The sequence below is a fragment of the Lissotriton vulgaris genome, chromosome 7 (assembly GCF_964263255.1).
Source record: "Lissotriton vulgaris chromosome 7, aLisVul1.2, whole genome shotgun sequence".
NCBI lineage: Eukaryota > Metazoa > Chordata > Amphibia > Caudata > Salamandridae > Lissotriton > Lissotriton vulgaris.
Genome location: NC_141695.1, coordinates 243,017,626 through 243,041,203, shown reverse-complemented (window position 1 = coordinate 243,041,203; position 23,578 = coordinate 243,017,626). Strand labels below are relative to the sequence as shown.

Genomic DNA, 23,578 nt, shown 5'->3' with positions numbered 1-23,578 from the left:
CATATGATGGAGATTCTTTCAGGGTTAAGAAACCTTTGTTCGCTGCCTACAAGCATTACTTGAGTAGCTTAGGCAGAACAAACATCAGTGCAACCGGATAAGACCGAGGTCCTTCTGTTTGGGCCTGACCCACTAACAGGTTGAAGAGGCACTTGGTCAAGCAATGTCCCGCCACCTACTCCTCCAATGGAGGAGGCCAGAGACCTCGGCGTCTTGTTCGACTTGAACCTATCATTTAAAACAGAGGTCTCATTGGTGGTGAAATCCTGTCTCTGGATTCTCCGCCTCCTCAGGAAGTTTTTGCACCTGACCCCTCAGGCAGCAAGGTCACAGTGATTAGGACACTGATATTGGCACGGTTGAACTATGTCATATTTTGTACCTGGATATACCAGAATATTTAATCTAGCGCATATAGGTCATGCAAAATATGGTAGTCAGCTTTATTTATTTATACAGCACCAGAATCGACTCCCGAAGGAGTATCTTTGCGCTTCGGACGGGCATCATAAATATATGTGAGTGCAGCAGGAATCAGAAACAGAAGAGGGTGGTATTAAGCAGATTATTAAAGTGGAGATAATTCGAACATTGTCTCAGATGTAAAGAAATGTCATTCCAATTCTGTGGGCCAAGGCAGGATAGTGTTTTTCCCCCTAATCTTGCTCTCCTAACTCAGGGGACCTCCAACAGATGTTTGGAGCTAGAACGGAGAGACCCTGAGTGTCCATAGGGAAAACATGTTTCTGAAAGTTAACTGGGACCAAGATTAAAGAGTGCCTTATGGAAGGGACAGCATATTTTGAATTTTATCCATTGGCGTATGGGGAGCCAATGAAGTTGCAGAAGAAGAGGGCGGTAGGCCGTCCTGGGAGGCACATTAAGAACTAGTTGTGTCTAGTTGTGCCATCGTGTTCTGGACCACCTGAAGTCTACTGATGGAGGTCTCATTAGCAGAGATCAGTAGACTGTTACAATAGTCCAGGCGACTTAATATAAGTGCCTGACTTAGGGTCTTCCGAATAGAATCCAGGAGGAGAGGAAAGACTCGACGAAGTAGGCCCAAAGTATTAAAACAGGTGCCCACTGTCTGAGCAACGTGCTCCTTAAAAGTAAGGGTTTGGTCCAGAAGGACGCCGAAATTCTTAACTGAGACTTTAAGAGCAGAAGAGGTACCAAAGTCAGTTGGCCACCACTTGGGCGACCAAAGTAAGGGGGCCTCTCCGAAGAGTAAAATCTCTGTTTTCCCAACATTACATTGGAGGAGATTACTCTTCATCCCGTATGAGATGGCTCTCATTCTTGAAGAGAAGGTCATCTGAACGAAAGGAGTACACTTGTTGAAAGGGAAGAGCAGCTGTGTATTATCGGAATACAAAATTGGAATAAACCCATGTGTCCTTGGGACATTGGCCAAGGGAGCAACATAGATATTGAACAGAGTGGGACTCAAGCATGAGCCCTGAGGTACTCCCTTGGACAATTCCATGGGTGCCGAACGATATGGGCCCAAGTTGACATTCTGAGATCAGCCAGATAGAAAACTCGACATCCACTGAAAAGCAGAGTCTCTTAGTCTGATCTCCTTCAGTCTCCTGGGCAGCATTTGATTTGAAACTGTGTCGAACGTGGCCGATAGGTCCAACAGCACCAGAATCGTAGAGTGGCCCTTGTCTAGAGTAATTCTTATGTTATTGGTGACCGCTAGCAGCGCTGATTCGGTGCTGTGTTTGGGCCTAAAACCTGACTAGGAGGGATCTAGACAACCAGAGAGTTCGACATGGTTTGAGAGATGTTTGCTGACATATCACTCGAGTAATTTGCTCAGGAAAGGAAGGAGCAAGATAGGGCGGAGGTTAGTCAGATCAGTTAAATGGGCCTTGGCGTTCTTACGGATCGGCATAACCTGCGCAGCTTTCCATTCCGATGGGACGTGACCCTCTTTTAATGTTAGATTGAGAAGATATTAAATCTGTCGGGATAGGTGAAGAGCCAAGATGGTGGCAACTCTAGTTGGAATCAGATCGCAGTGCGAACCAGATTTTACTTTATGGATTAAAGTTACTACATCTGCTGTAGAATGTCTGGGCAGCGAACGGACGTTACACAGCATATTTTTCCATCCCATCTGTGATTTATTGATAGGATTCTTAGTGAGTTGGTCCTGGAAAGTGATGAGTTCTGTGCTAAAGGGGCCAATACTGGGTAAGCAATGATATGGTGTTACATAAGTTGGCACAGTTTCGCCAAAGCTACTCTGGTACTGACAACTCTGCAGGCGAAGGGACCTTCGACGAATTTCAGGAATTTGGGTCTGCAGGGGGTATACAATCGACTCTTAAGTCAAGCAACTTTCATCTAGTGTAGAGCCCAGGTGGGGCTATGCCCATATATGAGGTGGGTCGATGTCCTGGCGCAGACTGACTTGCCTTAGGCGCGCCTTTGGCACGCCGCCGGTGTGCCCGCCTCGCGCATCCGGTGTGCGTCATCTGGGGCATCCGGTTAATTTGAGGGGGTTTGGGCACTAATGCCAACCTCCCTTGCAACCGGAAGTGAGTAAAAAGTTTAACAAAGTTCAAAGCCTCCCTCCACAACAAACGAGCAGCTCTCGCGCTGGGCCGGGGAGTACGCAGTGCAGATCAGAACAGGTGAACAAAGCAAAGCAACAACATTCCAATTTAGTTCAGTTAAAATAAGCAATTTTAAAAGTAATGTTCTATGCAGAGGCAGAGACCTGACAATCACCGCATCTATGTTAGCGTGCATCCATCCGTTAGCTTATTGTATAAACTACCAGAGCACTCGCCGGTTTTGTTTTTTCCTGTGAAGCTCCATTGTCTTCGTGTTTGTGAGTGATGTTCATAGCACTGAATTTGACAAATCAAGTCTTCTATGATCGGGGCCCAGTGTACTTGAATGAAAGGATTAAGGCTTACAGACTGTAGGATGATTATGCTCCAGTTAGGGCTGCTAACAATCCACCACTTTAAAAAGCAGCGCAAAGGAGGCACTTCTTTTACGGTGCTGGCTAAGGGCCTGAGTGACTCCTTCATGACTGAGAAGGGCAGTTTGAAGAGAGTTCCTGAAAACTTCACTTTTTAGCAGTCAGGGAAGTGGGGGAAATCTTGCTGGATAGTGTTCTCTGGTAGGCCTCTGATGATGATGTTAAGGCACTGGTACATTCACTACCGGGACTACCGGGACACTCACTACACTGGAGTAGCTATGCACTATATAAATAATCATCATTCAATCATTCACATTTATAAAGACAAACACTGGACTACAATCAAATCAAAATACTGTTGGGTGTTTAATAAGTGCTGAGCCTGTTGGAACCCCACACTAACTTCCCTTAGGAGCCTGTGACTGCTTGCCATTGCCAGCACTGAGAGTCAAAATGTATACATCTGTGGCATTCCTACTGAGCAAACAACGAAAAGTGATCATAACTCTGTACAGGGTTAATGCCAGTATAAAGCCAGTGAATGATAGGAGAGATAGCTAGTTAATGTTAATGCATTGTGATGTAATATTCTTTAAAGAGGTGAATCTTCAACTTTTTCCCAAATTCGGGCAGTGTTAAGTCTTGATGGATATGGTAATGCTCCAGGTTCTGAGTTATGCATGTGGTATTTCCATAGTGCAGGCCTAGCGAAAAGGCAGTAGAACAATGCACGGATGCTGAAGTGGCTGCACTTGGCCCAGTTTACTGAGAAATAGGTGGATGGACGATGGGACATCAGAGGGAAAGGACCCAAACCTCTACGGCTGAGGCCCCCAAGACCATGTTTTCCACTTAGTCCCTTGACCGGGGTATGAAGCCTAACCCTCTAAACTTATACACTCAAACATTAATGGCAATTCCATGATAGCGAATTAGAATACCCTACCTATACAAACTCTATTCATGTATTTCCCATTTATGATAAATTGCTATATCAACCCTCACCAGCAATGTTCATTAACAGATTAAAAATGAATCCTCAGAAGGCTGCAGTATTTGGTACGAAAATACAAAGCATTAAACAACATGGACAAATTCAATCAGGAGAATCAAACATGGTAAAACTGATAACATTTAGGGTTTTACCTTACCAGAGGATAGTCAAATAATCATTCCAATTACATGAATAAATCCAGGATTAAAAATAAAATACTGGGGGGAAGATTTACAAGAAGGTGCTGCAGCATGGCACCGCAAGCCCTTTCAGAGCACAATAATGCAGCATATTTACAATATGTCGCATTCCTTTGCTCTACCCCTCACTGGTGCACAAACAGCTGCCATGTGCCACCTCATGCACCCATGCACCACAGTGCAAAGATGCCTGCGTCATGGGGAGATTGGTTTTGTGCAGGAAGGGGCACCTTCCTGCTCATAAACAATCACTTTTTTTGTAAATATATTTTTATTGCAGACGTATTAAAAAAAATAATAATTTCATTCCAGTCGTTCAATCTTCTCACGTCCGGCAGTTGCAATACCCAGGTCACGAAATAGAACTTTACATGGCCAGTAAGCCCACACCCCGGAGGTCGGGCGGCATTAACCAGGAAAATGTTAAAAGTATAAAACCAATAGGTATTTGCAACCGTACGGTAAGAAGCTCTTGTGTCCGCTTTTCTTTTTCACCCTTTCACCCACCCCCAACACGCAAAACTGCAACAAGCCCCAGGAAGCGATAACTAGTTATCAGGACAACTGCAGTGGAGTATTCCTTACACTTAACAAACAATAGGGGGAGAGAGAGATTTAGAATGGATTCATTCTCCCTGGGCATACATAAATAAACAGTTAGAATCCACTCCTTGGAAAAGGGGGTGTTACCTCTGCATTGGGGAACACCTATATGTTTTTAGGTCCCCTCACACACCAACAGGCCCCTTGGTGTCATGCTTCATCATCGGGGCCATCGTACCCCTCTACGGGGTACGGCGTGCTGCGACCTACGAAGACGCGGGAGCACTTGTATAAGACTATGTGTGATGTTGGTGTAGGTGGGGGGGGTTTGTAGATGTGAGTGTATAGTGGGGTTTGGGGAATGGTGAAAGTTAAAAAGAACCTTTGCTCCCGCGTCTTCGTAGGTCGCAGCACGCCGTACCCCATAGAGGGGTACGATGGCCCCGATGATGAAGCATGACACCAAGGGGCCTGTTGGTGTGTGAGGGGACCTAAAAACATATAGGTGTTCCCCACTGCGGAGGTAACACCCCCGTTTCCAAGGAGTGCATTTCTTACCCTGCCCCCCCCTCCCTACCTAGTGTGAAAACTTAGTATATTGGTTGTGTATACGAGGTATACATGGGTCTTAGTGCAATCCTTCACATCCCCTCTCTGAAATAGCAAGGGAAATCCCTCTACTATTTCTTTAATACATCTTGCCTTACCATGCCGCTTCCTCATTCATTACTCTAGGTGAGGCAGCGCCTCTAGGTTCTGAATATCCACGTTCAACCCTCTATACCCCCATCTATCTACCCGCCCTCCCCTACGTCCCACCACCTATGCATGCAAGCTCGTTCAATCTCCGTTTGAGAGTGTTCCCAGAAGCTATTGAGTGTCTAGTTGTGTGATGTGCCTGTAATGTCCTCGGTCAGTTGTCTCGTCATTGTCAGGCTCTTCTCCTTCGTCATGGGGCTCCTGGTCTTGGAGGGCCTGCACTAGCACTTCCCATGCGGTCGCTGCATCCAGTGCTTTATCGTCTAGATGCCTGCACGCCAATTGGTACCTAAGTGTGCTTTCGCTAGTAGCCCATTTCAGGAGCACGTTCTCCCATCTTTTATAGGTGGGCCCTGTTCTTGCTTTCCAATGTCTAGTGATTTCTCGCTTTGCTAATATAAGTCCCATGTCAATGAACTTGCTTGTGATCTTATTTTTGGGTGTGTGCGGGAACCAGTGCAATATACAGATGGCCATGTCGAACTGCAGTTGCCGCTCCATCACCTCATTTAGTGTGTCCCCCACTGCCTTCCAGTAATCCCCTATCATAGGACAAGACCACTCTTTAGTGCATCTGGGGCAAGCTGCCTCTTCCACCCCGAAACACTTCAGAATCTTCCCAGGTGTTAGGTACGCTGTATGGAGGATATAGAAGTGCACTAGCTGGAATTGTGCGTTTCGTGTGCTTTTCCGCGCTCGCTGCACTATCTGCGTCCATGCCGTCTCAGGGATAACCTTACCTAAGTCAGATTCCCACTTTTCTTTCAATACAGTTAAGGGCGGCAAGTTTTCACGGAGCATCCTGGCGTACAGGCATGTGACCGCCTTATAAGTCCCCGCTGCCATCATGGTATATTGGAAGTCCATGAATGTCGTAGGCTCTATTAACCCTTCCTTCCAGTGCATTTGTATTGCCCTGGTGACCGCAGCATGCAGCATGAATTCTCCCCTCGGGAGGTCAATATTTCCTGGATCGTTTGATAGGGCAATAACGCCCCATCTTCGTATAAATCTCCTATGGCTTGTAACCCGCTTCTTCCCGGACCTGCAGCTGCGACCAATCTCCATCGTGTGGTAATGCTGTACCCTCCCGAGTGGTATCTCAGGCGCGTATGGGTGATTCACTCCCGCCCTATGTTGGAAGCGGTTCCAGCAGAGTCTAAACGTCTTTTCCTTGGTGGTAAGGTCCCGGGAGTCCAGTCTCTGTTGCAAGGTTATGTATGCAAGGACATGTCGTGGTGTCCCCCTTCTCTCTCGCGTTCCGGGCCTCGGAATACCCTCGCTACTTCCTGTGTAAAGAGCTGCAGCTGGGCTGCTAAGTAATAGAGTTCAAAGTCTGGGACTGCCAGTCCCCCTTCGTCTTTTGGTCGCACAAGCGTCTTCTGGGCAACTCTGCTTCTGCCCGAGCCCCAGAGGAAAGAGAATAATAATGATTTCAAGGATGTAAAGATGGAGCTGGGTACCCATATCGGCAGCGTCCGTTAATAGTATAGAAGGCTTTGGAGTGCCACCGTCTTCAAGAGGGATACACAGCCTGTTACTGATAGCGGCAGAGTGGCCCAAAAGGCCATGCTACCTTTCAGTGCACTTATGCTGCGGCCCACATTGCCCTCCAGCATGTCTGCTGCCGTGTGGTATATGTACACTCCTAGATATTTTAAGCAGGTGGGCTCCCAGTTTATTATTGGGTGTGTGTTTGGTCTGGTCTCCTCCTTTTGCACTGAGAATATGCATGTCTTGGACCAATTAACTTTCAGGCCTGCGAGGTCTCCAAATTTCAAGAGTAATCTCTCCGCCCCCGTCAGAGTCCCCTCTGCATCTTCAAGAAATAATAGTAGATCATCTGTGTAGAGAGATATAAACTATTGACCATCTCTGCTATCCAACCCCTTGTAATGCTTTCCCGTCCGGATCTCGTTCGCAAGGGGTTCTATCGCCAGAGCAAATAGAAGGGGGGATAGGGAGTACCCTTGTCGCATTCCGCGTTCTACTGGATATTGAGGTGATATCAGTGACCCCATTCTCACTCTGGCCACTGCCGAGGTGTATACCTCTCTCATCCATTGTATATACCCCTCCCCAAGTCCAAACCGTCTCAGGATCTTGTATAAATACTCCCATTCTAAGCTATCAAAAGCTTTCTCGATATCTATTGATAGAATCAGTGGTGTCTGCACATCTAGGTGGTCATCATCTAGGAGTCTAATAAGTCTCCTAATATTCGCAGTTGTGTTTCGCGTAGCTATGACACCAGACTGATCTCTGTGGACTAGCTGGGTCATGTGCTGTAAGAGTCAGGACGCCAGTATGTTACTCAAGATTTTATAATTGGTAGTCAACATGGACAGCGGTCTGTACGAGGCCGTGTTGTTGCTTTCCCTCCCTGGCTTCAACAGCGGGACCACTAGTGCTTCTCGCATGGATTCTGGTAGGTGCCCCATTATTTTAGCCTCCGTATACACCTCTTTTTTTTTTTTCTATTTTTTTTTATTGCAGAGTTATAAACCACAGGATACAATTAATCAGCCAGTTCACTCGTGATATCCCCCCATCCAATAAGAAATCCAAATCGTACACAGCCATTCAGCCCGCATCCCGGAGGCCGGGCGGCATATTACTTCGTTCAATAGGAAAACATCACGGTGCACGTCCCATGGGGATCATGGTTGAAATGTCGTTTTGCGTATCTGCTTTTACCCCCCCACCCACACATCACTCCCGTCAGCCATCCCAGTGAGAATCAGCGGTATCGCCCTTGTCGGGACCTGCCCTAGGCGCTATGAGTTGTCACACCTGGCCGCTCTCCCCAGCCATTCCACGCTCCACACAGTACCCACCATCCTAGTAGGTCCAAGGTGCCCTGATGGGCCACCATCTAGCGGCTTCCGGCCCACCCCAAACTCCCATTAACCAACCCCCCCAGAGCCCCCCTCCCCTGCAACTGCTAAGGTGTATGCCTCGTCCTGCCGAATTGGATGGATCCATTACAGTGCGTGGTGCAATACTTTGTGTTCGCCCCGCGGTGTCCACCGGCCTAGTTTTCACCATCCTCATCCTCTACCAAAGAATCACGCAACGCCTGTACCACTAACTCCCATGCGCGCGCCGCATCCAATGCCTTCTCGTTCCCCATCTTGACAGCCTGCTTCATCCGGAGCACACTCTCGCAGTCAGACCACCGCAGCAATTCATTCTTCCATCTACGAAGTGAGGGTCCCCCCCTGGACTTCCAATGCCACGATATTTCCCTCTGCGCCAGTATTAGACCCAGGTCTATGAATTTGCTTGTCACCTTGGTGTGTTTAGTATGCGGGAACCAGAGCAGCAGGCACGCCGCCATATCAAATTCCACCTCCCTGTCAGTTACTTCGTTCAGGAGTTCCCCTACCTCCGCCCAATAGGTCCCCAGGTGTGAGCACCCCCAAAACAAATGGTCCATGTCCGCGCCCAGAGACGAACACCGTGGGCATCGGGCATCCGGCACCTGAAAATACCGCTGTAATTTCTCAGGAGTTAAATAGGCCCTATGAAGCACATAGAAATGCACTTGCTGAAAGCGCGCGTTTCTCGTGCCCTTCCACGTGCGCCGCAGGATATGGCCCCATGCCGTATCCGGTATGGGCCGGCCCACGCTCTCCTCCCATTTAGCCTTGAGCCCTTGGAGTGGTTCCAATCCCTCATTCAGCATCCTATTATGGAGGCACGTCACAGCTTTGAACGTACCTGCCGCCATCACCACATATTGGCACGCCATAGTCGTTGTTGGTTCCATGAGCCCCCCTTTCCAGTGCTTCTGTATGGCAGCCACCACCGCCGCGTGTAGGAGGAACCCCCCATCTGGCAGCCCAAACTGGTCCCGGAGCGCTTCGAACGGCGCCAAAGCCCCGTCTATGTATAAGTCGCCTACCACCTGCAGTCCCGCCTCTTCCCAATCCAACAACGGGGACCAATCTCCCCCATGCGGCAAAGCCGTCAGCATTCCGATCGGGATCTCCGGTGCATAAGGCCGCGATGCCTTCGCTCTCCGAAGGCTCCTCTGCCAGCACAGCCGGAGCGTCCGCTCCTCCATGGTGAGGGCCCGCAACTCGAGCCTCTGTTGCATGATGATGTAGGACAGCACGTGGCGTTGTATCCCCCGATCTCGGTCCTCCTCTGGACCCCGAAACACCCTAGCTACGTTCTGAGTAAGGACCTGCAGCTGCGCCGCAAGGTAATACAGCTCGAAGTCGGGCACAGCCATGCCCCCTTCTAGCTTGGGGCGAAGTAGCGTGCTCAAGGCCACTCTACGGCGGCCATGTCCCCATAGGAAGCCAATAATCATTGACCGCAGGTCTCTAAAGACCCCTTGGGGAATCCAAACAGGCAGCGTTCGGAAATAATAGAGGAAGCGGGGGAGCGCCACCATTTTCAAAAGTGCAATCCTACCCAGAACCGTCAGCGGGAGGGTCGACCAGAAAGACAAGCTGCCCCTCAGTGCCCGGACACAGCGACCAATGTTGCCCTCCAATAAGTCCGCTGTCGCGTGGTAGATGCGAACACCCAGATAGGTGAAGCAAGAGGGTTCCCATACCACGCCCAAATCGCTGTCAGGGACTGGTGAGCCCGCTCGCAGCGGGAACACACAAGTCTTCGCCCAATTGACCTTAAGGCCCGACAGCCGGCCAAACTCAGACAACAGATCCATCGCTCCGATCAATGCCCCGAGGTGTCAGCTAGGTACAGGAGCAAATCATCCGCATACAGCGATATATAATGCCAGTGCCCGCCGCTGGCCACCCCCACGTACCTGTCCCCTGACCTCGCATGGACCGCCAAGGGTTCCATCGCCAGAGCAAACAATAGGGGGGAGAGAGAACATCCCTGTCGTGTGCCCCTGCCCACCGGGTACGCCGCAGACACCAAACCGCCCAACCGCACTCTCGCCGTTGCCGAGGTATATAAGACCCTCGTCCACCTGCGGAACCCTTCGCCCATGCCAAACCTTTCCAATACTCCATCCAGGAAAGACCATTCCAAACTATCAAATGCCTTCTCGATGTCCACGGACAGGACCGCCGGAGCTCCCTCTCCGTCCAAGATGGCGTCCATTATTCCCACCAGGCGGCGAATATTCAGCGCCGTGCTCCTCGTGGGTATAAACCCGGCCTGGTCCCTGTGTACCAGGCCCATCATATGTGGGGCCAACCTGGTGGCTAGGATTCGACTCAGAATCTTATAATCTACCGTCAGCATGGACAGCGGGCGATAAGACCTCACATCCGCGGCATCCCGGCCAGGCTTTAGGAGCGGTACAATCAAGGCCTCCCGCATGGACCCGGGCAACGCCCCAGCCTCGAAGGCTTCCGTATACACCACCAGCAGCCTGGGAGCCAAGCTGTCCACATACCGTTGATAAAATTCAATCGGCAGTCCGTCCACCCCGGGCGTCTTGTTGCGGGCCATATGTTTGATGGCCACCCGTATTTCTGTGAGCGTGATCGGGATACCCAGCTCCTTCGCGTTCTCCTCGTCCAGGACCGGAAGCTGCCTCTCCCCCAGGTATTCTGCAATGTCCTGAACCCCCACTCCCAGCTGACTCTGGTACAATTCCTCATAATACCCCCTAAAACGTTCCAATACCGCTGCCTGGGAGTACACCATTTCTCCCTGCGCATTATTAATGCTGAGGATCGGGCAGCCCCTAAGTTCCGGGTTAGCTAGTCTGGCCAAGAGGGTACCCACCTTGTCCCTTTCTGCATGTGCCCTGATGATATACTGCCTGTAGTCATAACACCTTAAACGTTCCGCCTCGGTGGCAACCACTTCCTTCGCTTCCAATAACTGGGCCTGTAAATCTGGCCTAGCCGGCCTACGGCGCTCCAGGTCCCTCAAAGTTTCTTCCGCTTTCATGAGGTCGTTCAACACAGTCGTGCGAGCATTCAAGAACCTACCCAAACACACCCCTCTCACCACCACTTTCATTGCATCCCATTCAGTGGACCTGCTCGTGGCCGTGCCCTCATTCACTCCGAAATAGCTATCAATGCCTTGCCGAACCGCGTCGCTGAACACAGAATCCTCAAGCGTCTCCGGCCGAAGCCGCCATGTTGGTATCACTGAGCGCTCTCTCTGCCACTGAATGTGTACCAATAGGGGGTTATGATCGGAGATAGTCCTAGCCAGGTACTCCGCATGGGAAATCAATGGGGCTAGGGAACCACCGCAGAGCACTGAATCAATCCTGACATGCAGATCATGGAGGGCAGAGTAAAAAGAATAATCCCTGGCTCCCCTGTGCCGCTCCCTCCAAACATCTAACAACCCCCATCTATCCTGCCAATCCTTCCTATGCGCGGCCAGCCTGCGCACCGGGGAGTCCACCCGGGGGGGATGGGACCTATCCAGAGCCACATCCGTGATCGAATTGAAGTCCCCCCCTAACACTATCGGGCCCGCCAGGAAAGAGGCCAAGGACCCCGAGAGGCTATCAAAGTATCGAGCTTGTTCTGTGTTCGGTGCATATACACAGCAGAAAACCACATCCCTTCCATATAACCTCCCCTCCACCGCCACAAACCGGCCATCCGGATCCACTACTTGATTCAGCACTTGAAAGGGTATCCCCGCCCTCACCCAGATCAGCACCCCCCTGGCATACGCTGAATAAGTGGTGCCAAACACCTGGCCCCGCCATCTTTTCTGCAGGGCAGCGCACTCTTTTTTGGTGAGATGAGTCTCCTGGAGCATAGCAATCTGAACCCCCCTACGTACTAGATATGCATGAACTTTGTGACGTTTCACCATAGTTCGTAGCCCCCGGACATTCCACGTCAGGCATTTCAAATTAGGTAATGTCCCCATTCCAACTTCGTACAGTCCGATTCAAAGAACAAAGGATCATAGCCCCCCCAATGCAGTTGCCCCCCCCCCGAACATACCCAAAACGGAAAAACTTCCCAAACCCCACTCCCCAGGACAGAGCACACGAACCCAGTGGCCGCCCCCATCCAAACCTTGAACCAACTTCTCACACTCTTACCCTGTGGTCTCCACCACAGTCGGCCTTAAGGGCCCAAGGGGGGTGAGTCGCCGCCGACCCCAGCAAGCGGAGCCCGCGCCCCGCACCTTCATCCCCTCCAATGCACACAGCTCCCCCTCCCGGCGTCCCGTCCTCCATCAACAGGACACCACCCTACCATGAAGTCTAGATATAGTCCCAATTCAATCTCAGCCGCAGAAGATACCATCCGATGTCTGTGGGGTCACTATCGGTCCCTTCGAATTTTCCGCCTCTGAGAGTTCCTCTCCCGTCCTGCTGCCTTCCCCTCCCGAGGCCGTCTCTGCCCGTTCACTGTTCTGTTGCGATCCTGTAATGGCTGCCGTCGCTGCGAGCGCATCCCTCTTCTCCGCCGCCATTTGAGCCTCCTGTTTCTCCCGCTGGCGCCTGTTGCGGGATCCGATGCGTTGTGATTGCCTCACCCGGGGCTGCTTGGGTTGGTCTCGCCTACTTTTATGCGATCTGTCCGTCCCCGCTCTATACAACTCCAGCCATTGCCAGACTTCATCCGGAGTCTGAAAAAAGTACGTGGAGCCATCCATAATGATCCGCAGCCTAGCCGGGTAGAGCAAGGAGTACTGGATGCCTTCCTCCCTGAGCTCCTTTTTCACCGCGAGGAACGATGCCCTGTTCTTCTGGACCGCTTGAGTGTAGTCCGGGAAGATCGTAACCTTACTGTTCTCCACCTCATACGGGCCCGACATCCTGGCCCGCTGGATGAGGAGATCCCGGTCCTTGTAGTGGAGGAGCCGCACCACCATCGGTCGGGGGGGCGGCCAAGTCCCGGCGGGCGTGCAGGTACCCGGTGAGCTCGCTCCAGAGTGAAAAAAGGAGTAAGCCCCTCCGGCGCTACCACAGTGCGGAACCAGTTCTCCATATTGGCCACCGCATCCTCCCCCTCAATCCGTTCCGGCAGGCCTACGACCCGCACGTTGTTCCGTCTATTGCGGCCTTCGGCATCCTCCGCCCTCCGCTCGAGCGTGTCCAGTCGGGCCAAGATGTCCGTGATCCTGTGCTCCGCGGTCACCACCGATGGCTTCAGGTCCAGCAACAGTTGGTCATGGTCCTTGACCCTGTCCGCTAGCTTCGCGTGATCCGCGCGAGCAGCAGCCCCAGGCCCGTGGCCACCTGGGCAATGTCTTGATGCAATGCTTCCTTAGTTGAAGTAATCGCCTCAAGTATGGCATCCAAACGCCGGTTCAGCCGCTGTTCTTGATCAAGCTCCGGGGATGGACTCTCGCTCAGCCGAGTAGATGTCGCCAAGTCCCCCTCACGGCGTCCCTCGGCCATCGGCCCTCCGATCGCCGCCATTACAGGGTGCTGCGTCACAGGGCCAGGAACCTGTTTTGCGTTGGCGCCCGTAGTTCCGTGCCAGTCTCCGGGCACCGGGCAGTGCAATGTCCTTTCCGACGCTCTCAGGAGCAACGACCAGTTAGAATAGCTCCGTTATGTCGCCCCCCTCGGAAGCCTGAGGGGGGAAAGGATGAGTCTTATGGCGGTGGCCAACGAAGGTCTCCAAGCTTCTGGGCGAATCCGGTCAACGTCCCCTGGTCTCAGGACACAGCACCGCCTATCCTAGTGCCCCGATCAGCCGATTACAGGATCTCTTGCCAATCGGCGCCAACTTGGCTCAGGGCTGAAGTTCGGAGCCGTCCGACCTCATCGCCGCCATTTTCTTCGCGCCCTCGGCAACACCTCGGCCGCCTCTTCAACTCGGTCTTCCCGGGGCCAGCAGTCCCCCAGCGACTCTCCAATTGTCCCCAGCTGTCCCCTTACACTTCAGAGGGCAGGAGCATCGTCTTCGGGTCGCCTAGGGTTCCAAAAACAGGAGAATTAGCGGGATTCCGCGCGGAGCTGCGAGCTCACGCCGCCATCCCGATCGGCGTCCAAGCCACGCCCCCCGTATACACCTCTTGACGTCTCTGCGCTAGCAGCTCCACATATTTCACATAAAATTCTATGGGCAGACCGTCTAGCCCCGGTGTTTTGTTGCAGGCCATTCGCTTTATAGCGCCCCTAATTTCACCCAATCCTATATCCTTTCCTAATTGCTCCGCCTGTTCCTGGTCTAACCGTGGTAAGTCCATCCCATCTAGGAATTTGTCAATAACAGGGCCTCCATCCTCCAATTTGCTTTTATAAAGCACCTTGTAGTAGTCTTTAAAGCTCTGCATTATTTCGTTTTGGGTATAGACCATGTCACCTTCCTCTCTCTCTAAAGCCAGGATAGGGGAGTTTCCCCTTGTGGGGTTGGCCAACCATGCTAACAACGTTCCGGCCTTGTCCCCCTCTGCATGTACCTTCATCGTGTAGGCCTTGTAGTCGAAACTGCGTAGTCGCTCTACTTTGACAGCTACTGCTTCCCTGGCCTTGCTAACCTCCTCTTGTAGTTCAGGGTGTCCAGGCCTCGCTACTTCAGCTTCTCGTAGTTTAGTCTCCGCGCTTTATCGAGGTCATCTATTACCACCCTCCGTACTCCCGCATACTTCCCAATGCAGAGCCCCCTGAGGACCACCTTAAAGGCGTTCCATTCTGTCGCCCTGGATGTAGCTGTGCCAGTGTTTTCTGCAAAATACTGAGCTATCCCCTCCTCTAGCGCTGCATTAAAAAGTGGGTTGTCCAATGTTTCAGGCCGTAGCTTCCAAGTTGGGACGCATGAGGCCTCTATCATCCAGTCTATGGTGACTAGCAGGGGGTTATGATCTGAAATTGTTCTGGTGAGAAATTCGGTTCGCGCAATAGTCGGCATCACCAATGGGGAGCACAACACTGCGTCGAGTCGAATATGTAGTTCGTGCATGCCAGAAAAGTAGGAGTAATCCCGATCTCTAGGGTGCTGCACGCGCCATGCATCTATCAGTCCCCATCGTACTTGCCAATCTAGTCTACCTTTGGTCAGACGGGGTACCGGGGAATCAGCTAAAGTGGGTGAGATCTATCGAGCGAAACATCTGTCACTGAGTTAAAGCCCCCCCCCTATCACCACCGGGTCCGCTAATTAGTGCGCCAGTGCTCCTGATACTTTCGACAGGAATTTCAGCTGATCAGTGTTGGGTGCATACATGCTACACAGGGCAATAACTCTGCCCCTGAGTTTTCCCTCAATCGCCACGTATCTGCCCTCAGGGTCTATTGTTTGTTTGGTCACCTGAAATGGGACTCCCGCCCTGATCCAGATCAGTGTTCCCCTAGCAAATGCGGAGTAAGTGGTGCTATATACTTGACCTTTCCACCTGCGCTGTAGTGCTATCCCCTCGCTTTTTGTCAAGTGTGTTTCTTCGAGTAGAGCAATATAGACCACCCTACGGACCAAGTAAGCATGGATCTTATGTCTCCTCGTCATCGTGTGTAATCCCCTCACCTTCCAGGTCATACATCTCAGGTTACTGGTATTAGCCATTGTCCCATAGTATCTCATACACGCTATGCACATCAGTCACTAAGAATACCTAAACTTTGACAAAACTTTGCATGCTCCGGTGAGAATTAGTGTAACATTCTGAAGTCAAGGAAAAGTATGTGTCTGCATGGTTCATGAGGGGAAAATGTAATAATAGAAAAGTTCAAAAATAAGAGGAAAATACAGATGAAGTCTACGCCTAGTGAGGCTCTGTGAATAACTTTAAATCCCTTAACGCATTGAGAGATTCAGCCCTGAGCTTTCCAATGGGCGGAAAGTGTTCTGAAACAGCATTTCCTTGTTGTGCTGTCAAGCCTATAAATGGACAAGGACACATGCTAAGGCATCTAATCATCATAGGGTTCATTCTTCTTACAGGATATCTGTATTTGATATATACGGCAAACAACAACACCATCACACTATCGTGTTCGACTGTCATCTCCTTGAAGGGAAATTTTACTATTAAGTGGAAGAGAGATGAAGACGTACTGCACTGGATGCTATACAATACTACTTTCAGAAGCATAGGGAATGAAGCACATCATGTTGAGAGCATATTGAAGGTTGGTGGCCTAAGGACTAATAACACTGCATACAGCTGTCAGCTTTGGCTCCAGGATGATGTCCTTCAGGAGCGCACCATCACTCTCCATGCCACAGGTAAGTGTGGATTTTTTAATATTCCTGGATAGATCAACAGTGATCGTAACTTAACAGTGTTTTTAGATGTTGCATCCATACTGATCCAGTGCTGAAGCCTGTATTTTTTTAAGTTCAGACCACAAAGGTAATAAATGCACCAGTGACTTTTTCTGTCAATCGAGATTGGAATATAATATGCAAAATGTAGGATCTTAAATTGGGTTTGAAAGGCATTATAACATTGATTTGTTGATGTTCCATTAGCAAATTTGTCAGACCATTTTTTTGGAAGAAAAATATTCCCTCAACCAGGAGAAGTTAGCAACAAAGTCTAAGACAAATTTAGTATAAGAGGCTTTTGCAAAATCTTCCTCCGCAACTATCAGATGTTTGTCTTTTAAAATACAGGTATTTTTTAATACGGTTCTAGTTAAGATGCATACAGTTAGAAATGGGGTATATAGCTGCCAGAGGTAGGTACCTTTGTCAAAGTAGGGACCCTTGCTTCTGGTCAGGATAAGGGGGTACACACTTTAGATAACCCCTGGGCACTCCCTTGATAGCTTTGCATGAGCAGACAGCCTTATCCCAAAGGCAATGTGTAAAGTATTTATACTCAAAACACACAGTAATACATTGCTAACACCACAAATGGACACCACACCAGTTTAGCAAAAATAAATATCTTTATCTTAACTCAACAAGACCGAAAAAGACAAAAATCCAACATACATCTAGCAAAATTGCACTTCAAAATAGTTATTTTAAGAACAAAATTTGCAGAAAACAAATAGTTCCACCTAGGGCTATTGCAGCATTGTGACAGCAATAAATCCAAAGTCCGACGACGATCGTCAGGTGCGCAGTGTTGGGCAAGGAGTCACACGGACCCCCAAATAAACAGTACCGTTGAATAACAAAGTCTATGACCTTGCATGTTGTCGTGGAGGTGAGGTGTCTGTGCGGGGGTTGATGCTGGCTACCTTGCTGCCACAGGGAATGCAAGGTGTTGGTTCTACTGAGGTTGCGATGTTGACGAGTTAGTAGAGGCACCCTCAGTGGTAGGCAGTGCCATAATAATAGGATTCAGGCACAGGAGATGACAGAGTTGATGCAATCGCTGGTGTCGGAAAATGGCGATGACTGCAGGTGTCGAAGACTGCCGGAACTGTGGTGCTGTCCGGGTGGTATGTTGTACACTTCACGAACAGTGTCCCTGGCTTCAGTGCAGGTCATGGTATCACGGTGGCATCGCTGATTGCTTTTCTTTCTTCTATTCAAGTTTCTCCCAGCCCCCAACAGCAGGAACTTCCTCCAGAGCCCCAAAATCAAAATAGGTACCTCCTGGCAGTTCAGAATCTTCAGCAGCAGCGTTTGGAAGGTTGTGGTGAAGTCTATCTGTCCATGAAACTTCAGAAGAGAAGGCAAGCACACACAAACCCTTGGAGATTCTTCTTCAAGCAGATTCCAAGCAAAGTTCCAGTCTTTGTCTTTTCCTTGGCAGACACAGCAACTGCAGGTCCACCCCACACATCACACAGAAAAAAGGAGCCTTACTCCTCCTCACAGCTCTCCAGGTCTTCTCCTTGGCAAAGGTTCCTCTTGAGTTCATAAATGATCTTAAGTTCTGGGGTATAAGGTCCTCTACTTATACCCATTTTGCTGTTTTTCCTCTTTGTGCAAGGGTCTCTGAGCACAGTCCAGACCACTTCCATCCTCACTGGTGCAATATGATCAAAGGAGGTGGAAACAGCATTGTGCAAGGGAGACAGGCCCTATTCAGGTGCAAGGAAAACTCCTCCCACTACTCTAAATGCAGGTAAGGTTAATTCATCTCAATAGAGTCATCCAGGAAGGACGAGGCACGCATCAACCCCTCCCCCCTGTGGCTGTCTACAGTAAATGTACATCCCCAGCCCCTGTCACTCCAAAATCAGACAGTCAATCCACAAACAGGCAAAGGCACACAGAATGGTTAAACAAGCAAATATCTACTTTCTGAAAGTACACGTGGTGACACGTGACAGTTAGGTTGACTACATTTTAACCGCTGCAATTTTTTTATAGAAATCCACAATTACGCACAAAGGGAACATACATAAATTTGTGGGAGTGGTAACATGGCTCTAGGAAGCGCAGCATAAATATGTGCAAAATATTTGAGAACTTATTGAAGAGATATGTATCTGAAGCACAGGTTTCAACTATGTTAATAGTAGATTGTATTCCGTTTGATGTTGCACGCAATGATGCTCTTTATTGTATGCACTGATGTTTACTTGTAGTTTATGTTTTGATTATTTTACATTGTTTAACAGAGCAACTTTTGTATTACCATGAGTCGAAGATGGTTCATGTATAGCCTGAAGCACTCCGCAAGACAATGATGTCAGTTTAGTTATGTACTGCAATGTCTCAGCATTGCTAGCTGTTCATAGAAACACATATGTTTTATATACAATGACGCAATTTTGACGATAACAAGGTTATTATAGTTGATTACTTCGCAATTCAGTAATCCTGGCATTATCAGGATGAATGAAGATGGCTCATATACAGGTTGTAGCGCTACACAAGGCATTGATGTTAGCGTAATGTTGTCAGTACATTGATCACACACTCTGATTTTTGAGTATCATTAGATGTTTACCATGATATACAGACTGTTTGGCAGTGAGGCTGTAGCTTGTAAGCAATTTTGTTTAAAGCTAATTATTTAGCATTGACTCTCTTTTAATCATGGTTGAAACTTTATTGCATGTTTTATTAATAGTGCTCACATACTACTCATTTCAACAGACAATTCCATATCATACGTGAGTGAGCAGCAACTAGTTGTATTCCATATAAAATTCAGAGGCACATTATCACAGCAATAATTTCCCACAACAGGACGGCATTGGTTTTGTTCGTCATTCACACTTAAAGTTCACTAACACCACGACTCCACTCTAAGATGACCGTCGCACATAGATGTTACCTAGCAGAGTCCTTCGCTGATGTTGACTAACTCTCTCGTCACACGGTGGACACCTTAAACGCCATGCGGATCACCTACACGAGTCAGCAACAGGCCACGGAAGCCTTATGAGAGGTGTGCCAGCATACATGTGAGCTTTGAGCTGGTTTTTAAGTTGAATTGCTCATTTCTTGAAAACACTAGCTTGCCGGTCGATATACCCGCCGCATGGCCCCTCCAGGAAGTCACACGGTCCCCTGCTGCCGCCGCCGCTCGCACTAGCTGTACCGCTGCCCTGATTGTGTCCCCGCTGTGGTTTGTAGTATTGCCCTGATTGTACTGTTGTACTGTTCTGTTATGTTGCCCTTTGTGCTCTGCCCCGTGTTATCGCCGTAGTATTGCCCTGATTGTACTGTTCTGTTCTGTTGCCCTTTGTGCTCTGCCCCCTGTTATCGCCAAAGGCAAGCCCGTCTGCGCCCGTCCGCACCTGGACCGTGCCCAGTGCCAGGACCCCTGGTACCCACCGACGCCAGACCACACGACGAACCTATGACACCACCACCCTCCATGCACTCAACACCAGCCGGAACCCCGCCTGCTACCGTGCCACCCCGAAGCGCACCCACGGACCCTTCACCTGGCAAACCTGCAAATTCACCTGCCTCCAGACCTGCACCGCATCCGCCAAGCCCAGCACCAGCAGCAGCCACCTCAAGTGCAGCCTGCTCAACACCCGCCCGACATCGCCATCGCCATCCCTGACGGATGCAAGATCACCCGGAAAGACCGCGTCAAACAGACGGGAGGAGGAATTGCCATCATTCACAAGAACACCATCCGCATCACAACCGACGCCAACGACACCCTGACCACCGCTGAACACCTCCACTTCAAGGTACACACCGACCCCAAGACCACACTCAGAGGCACCCTCATCTACAGACCCCTGGGACCTTGCGCTCAATTCAGCGAAGACATCGCAGACTTCATCAGCCCACAGGCCCTCCCATCCACCGACTACATCCTCCTAGGGGACCTCAACTTCCACCTGGAGAACAACAAGGACTGCAACACCAACACCCTGCTGGACAACCTCGCCAACCTCGTACTCAAGCAACAGGTGAACACCCCCACCCACTACGCCGGCCACACGCTTGACTCAATCTTCTCCTCCAGCAAACACATCTCCTTCAGCCACTCCACCGGACTCCATTGGACTGACCACAGCTGTGTCCACTTCAGCTTCAGAAGAATCACGACTCACCACCACCCCCAACAGGCCCCTCGCAGAAACTGGAGCAAGATCACTGCTGACAAGCTCACCACCGCCCTCAACCGAAACCCCCCAGCCAGCTCCACTGACCCCAACGAAGCAGCCAACAACCTCACACAGTGGATCACCAACTGCGCAGACGAACTCGCACCACAGAAGACCCCCCCCCCCCCAGCAGATCCGGCATCAAGAAAACTTCATGGTTCACCGAAGAACTTAAGAACTCCAAGAAGACCTGCCACACCCTCGAGAAGGCCTGGCGCACTGACCAGAACACAGACAACATGACTGCCATCAAGAACGCCACCCGCAATCACCACCAGCTGATCCTGACCACCAAGAAGGCAGCATTCAAAGAACGACTGGACAACAACGCCCACAACAGCAAAGAACTCTTCAGCATCGTCAAAGAGTTCTCCAACCCCAGCACCGGAAAGAACAACATCGCTCCCTCGCAAGACCTCTGCGACTCACTCGCCTCATTCTTCCACCGCAAGATCGCCGAAATACACAACAGCTTCGGCGCACCAACCACGCACCCCACCACCGCGCCTGGACCCTAGTCAGCACCGAAGACACCATCAGCACGATGAACACCATCCACTCCGGATCCCCGACTGACCCCTGCCCCCACCACGTTTTCAACAAGGCCGACTCCACCATCTTACCCAAACTCAAGGACATCATCAACACCTCCCTCGACACGCCACCTTCCCGGAGAGCTGGAAGCACGCCGAAATCAGCGCCCTCCTGAAAAAACCAACAGCTGACCCCACCGACCTCAAGAACTTCCGCCCCATCTCGCTCCTCCTGTTCCTGGCCATGGTCATCGAGAAGACCGTCAACAGACAGCTCGCCGCCTTCCTCAAGACGAATGAATCCCTCAACCACTCTCAGTCCGGTTACCGAGCCAACCACAGCACCGAGACCGCCCTCATCGCAGCCACAGACGACATCAGATCCCTGCTCGACAACGGGGAAATAGCGGCCCTTATCCTCCTGGTCCTCTCCGCAGCATTCAACACTGTCTGCCACCGCACCCTCGTGCAGTGCCTACGCAACATCGGAATCCAAGGGAAGGTACTGGAATGGATCAGCTCGTTCCTCACAGGAAGAACCCAGAGAGTCCGCCTCCCCCATTTAGATGAGAGGCCACCGAAGTCATCTGTGGCGTACCACAAGGATCATCACTCAGCCCCACCCTCTTCAATATCTACATGAGACAAGACGGAAGTCCTCATCCTGGGATCATCGCCCTCCCCCTGGGATGACTCCTGGTGGCCCCCTGCCCTGGGCACCACTCCCAAGCCAACGGATCACGCACGCAACATGGGCTTCATCCTGGACTCCTCCCTCTCGATGACCAGACAAGTCAACACTGTGTCATCATCATGCTTCAACACCCTGCACATGCTCCGCAAGACCTTCCAATGGATCCCCACCGAAACCAGGAAGACGGTCACCGAGGCACTCGTCACCAGCTGCCTGGACTACGGAAGCACCCTCAACGCCGGAACCACAGCCAAACTCCAGAAAGGCTCCAACGCATCCAGAACGCCTCCGCACGACTCGTCCTGGACATCCCCCGACACAGCCGCATCTCCGGCCACCTGAAAGACCTACACTGGCTCCCTGTCAGCAAGAGGATCAAGTTCAGACTCCTCAACCATGCACACAAAGCCCTCCACAACCTGGGCCCCAAGTACCTCAACAACCGACTGACCTTCTACACGCCCAACCACCAGCTGCGATCAACTAACCTCGCCCTCGCCACCGTTCCACGCATCTGCAGAGCCACCACTGGAGGAAGATCCTTCTCCTACCTGGCAGCCAAGTCATGGAACTCCCTCCCCACCCACCTTCGGCAAACCCAGGACCACCTCGCCTTCAGGAAGCAGCTCAAGACCTGGCTTTTCGAGCAATAAACTGAACCCCTCCCCCAGCGCCTTGAGACCCGCCCGGGTGGGTAGCGCGCTATATAAATGCTATGATTGATTGATTGAGACTTGCACCATACCATTACTTTTTCTTGATAATAGCCAATCCACTGTTTTGATACCAGTGCCCACTCATTGAGTAAACTGTGACACGCTTCAAACTGAGGTGATATTGAGTCACTGATTCCCCGCAGGGAGCAAATATTAAAAGCAAGATTTGCACTAGAATAATTTCACAAATTGGTTTTTTCGTTTGTGTTTTCAGTGGCTACCTAAGGTAATATACCTGCGCCAGTAGGCTTTTTTGGTTGATTAAGGCTTTTTCAGCAGATCTGATTGCATTAGAGGTGAGAGGAGGACCGGTTGCCTCACTGGTTGATTACTGGCATGTAGGATTCACTTAAGATTCTTATAGCTTGTTGCTCTCATGTTACAGAGTGTTTAACTGGCAGACAAGCTTGTGTGCTATGTTTAGTCACACAATCAAGGTATCTTTTAGACATAGGTGTTGTTCCACTGCATTGGTAGAACATGCATGTTGAAATCACTGATACTAATGCACATATTGTTTTCGGCATCTTCACAGAGCACCTGAGAATTTGTTCCCTGTTTATCTACTACAATAGGGACTTGTTTCACACTTCACTTTGCCATTGTTCAACCTTTGATTTAGATACATTTCCTGTCACTTGAATTTTTAAAGAGTTGTGTTTTGCATGGCCCAAGTATGTAAATTCTCCCAGATAAATGACAGGCCTTTGCATGATATGTAATACAGGAATTCATTTCTGTCATATGTTTTTGTAGATTTCCCCTGAAGAAGGGTGCAAGTAGCACCCGAAATGCATTGGGAATTGTCATTAACAAGCTTGTAATCTACGCTAC

The 23,578-nt window shown here is 50.3% G+C and overlaps 1 protein-coding gene across 2 annotated transcripts in view; it reads left to right on the top strand.

The window, feature by feature from the left end:
* Positions 1-23,578, top strand: part of LOC147701290 (uncharacterized) — a 183,626-nt gene that overhangs the window by 121,996 nt on the left and 38,052 nt on the right. For both annotated transcript variants that reach the window (XM_086928613.1, XM_086928614.1), the window contains exon 4: positions 16,258-16,542. In XM_086928613.1, the coding sequence (XP_086784739.1) occupies positions 16,258-16,542 (285 nt within the window). The remainder of the gene's footprint in view (positions 1-16,257; positions 16,543-23,578) is intronic.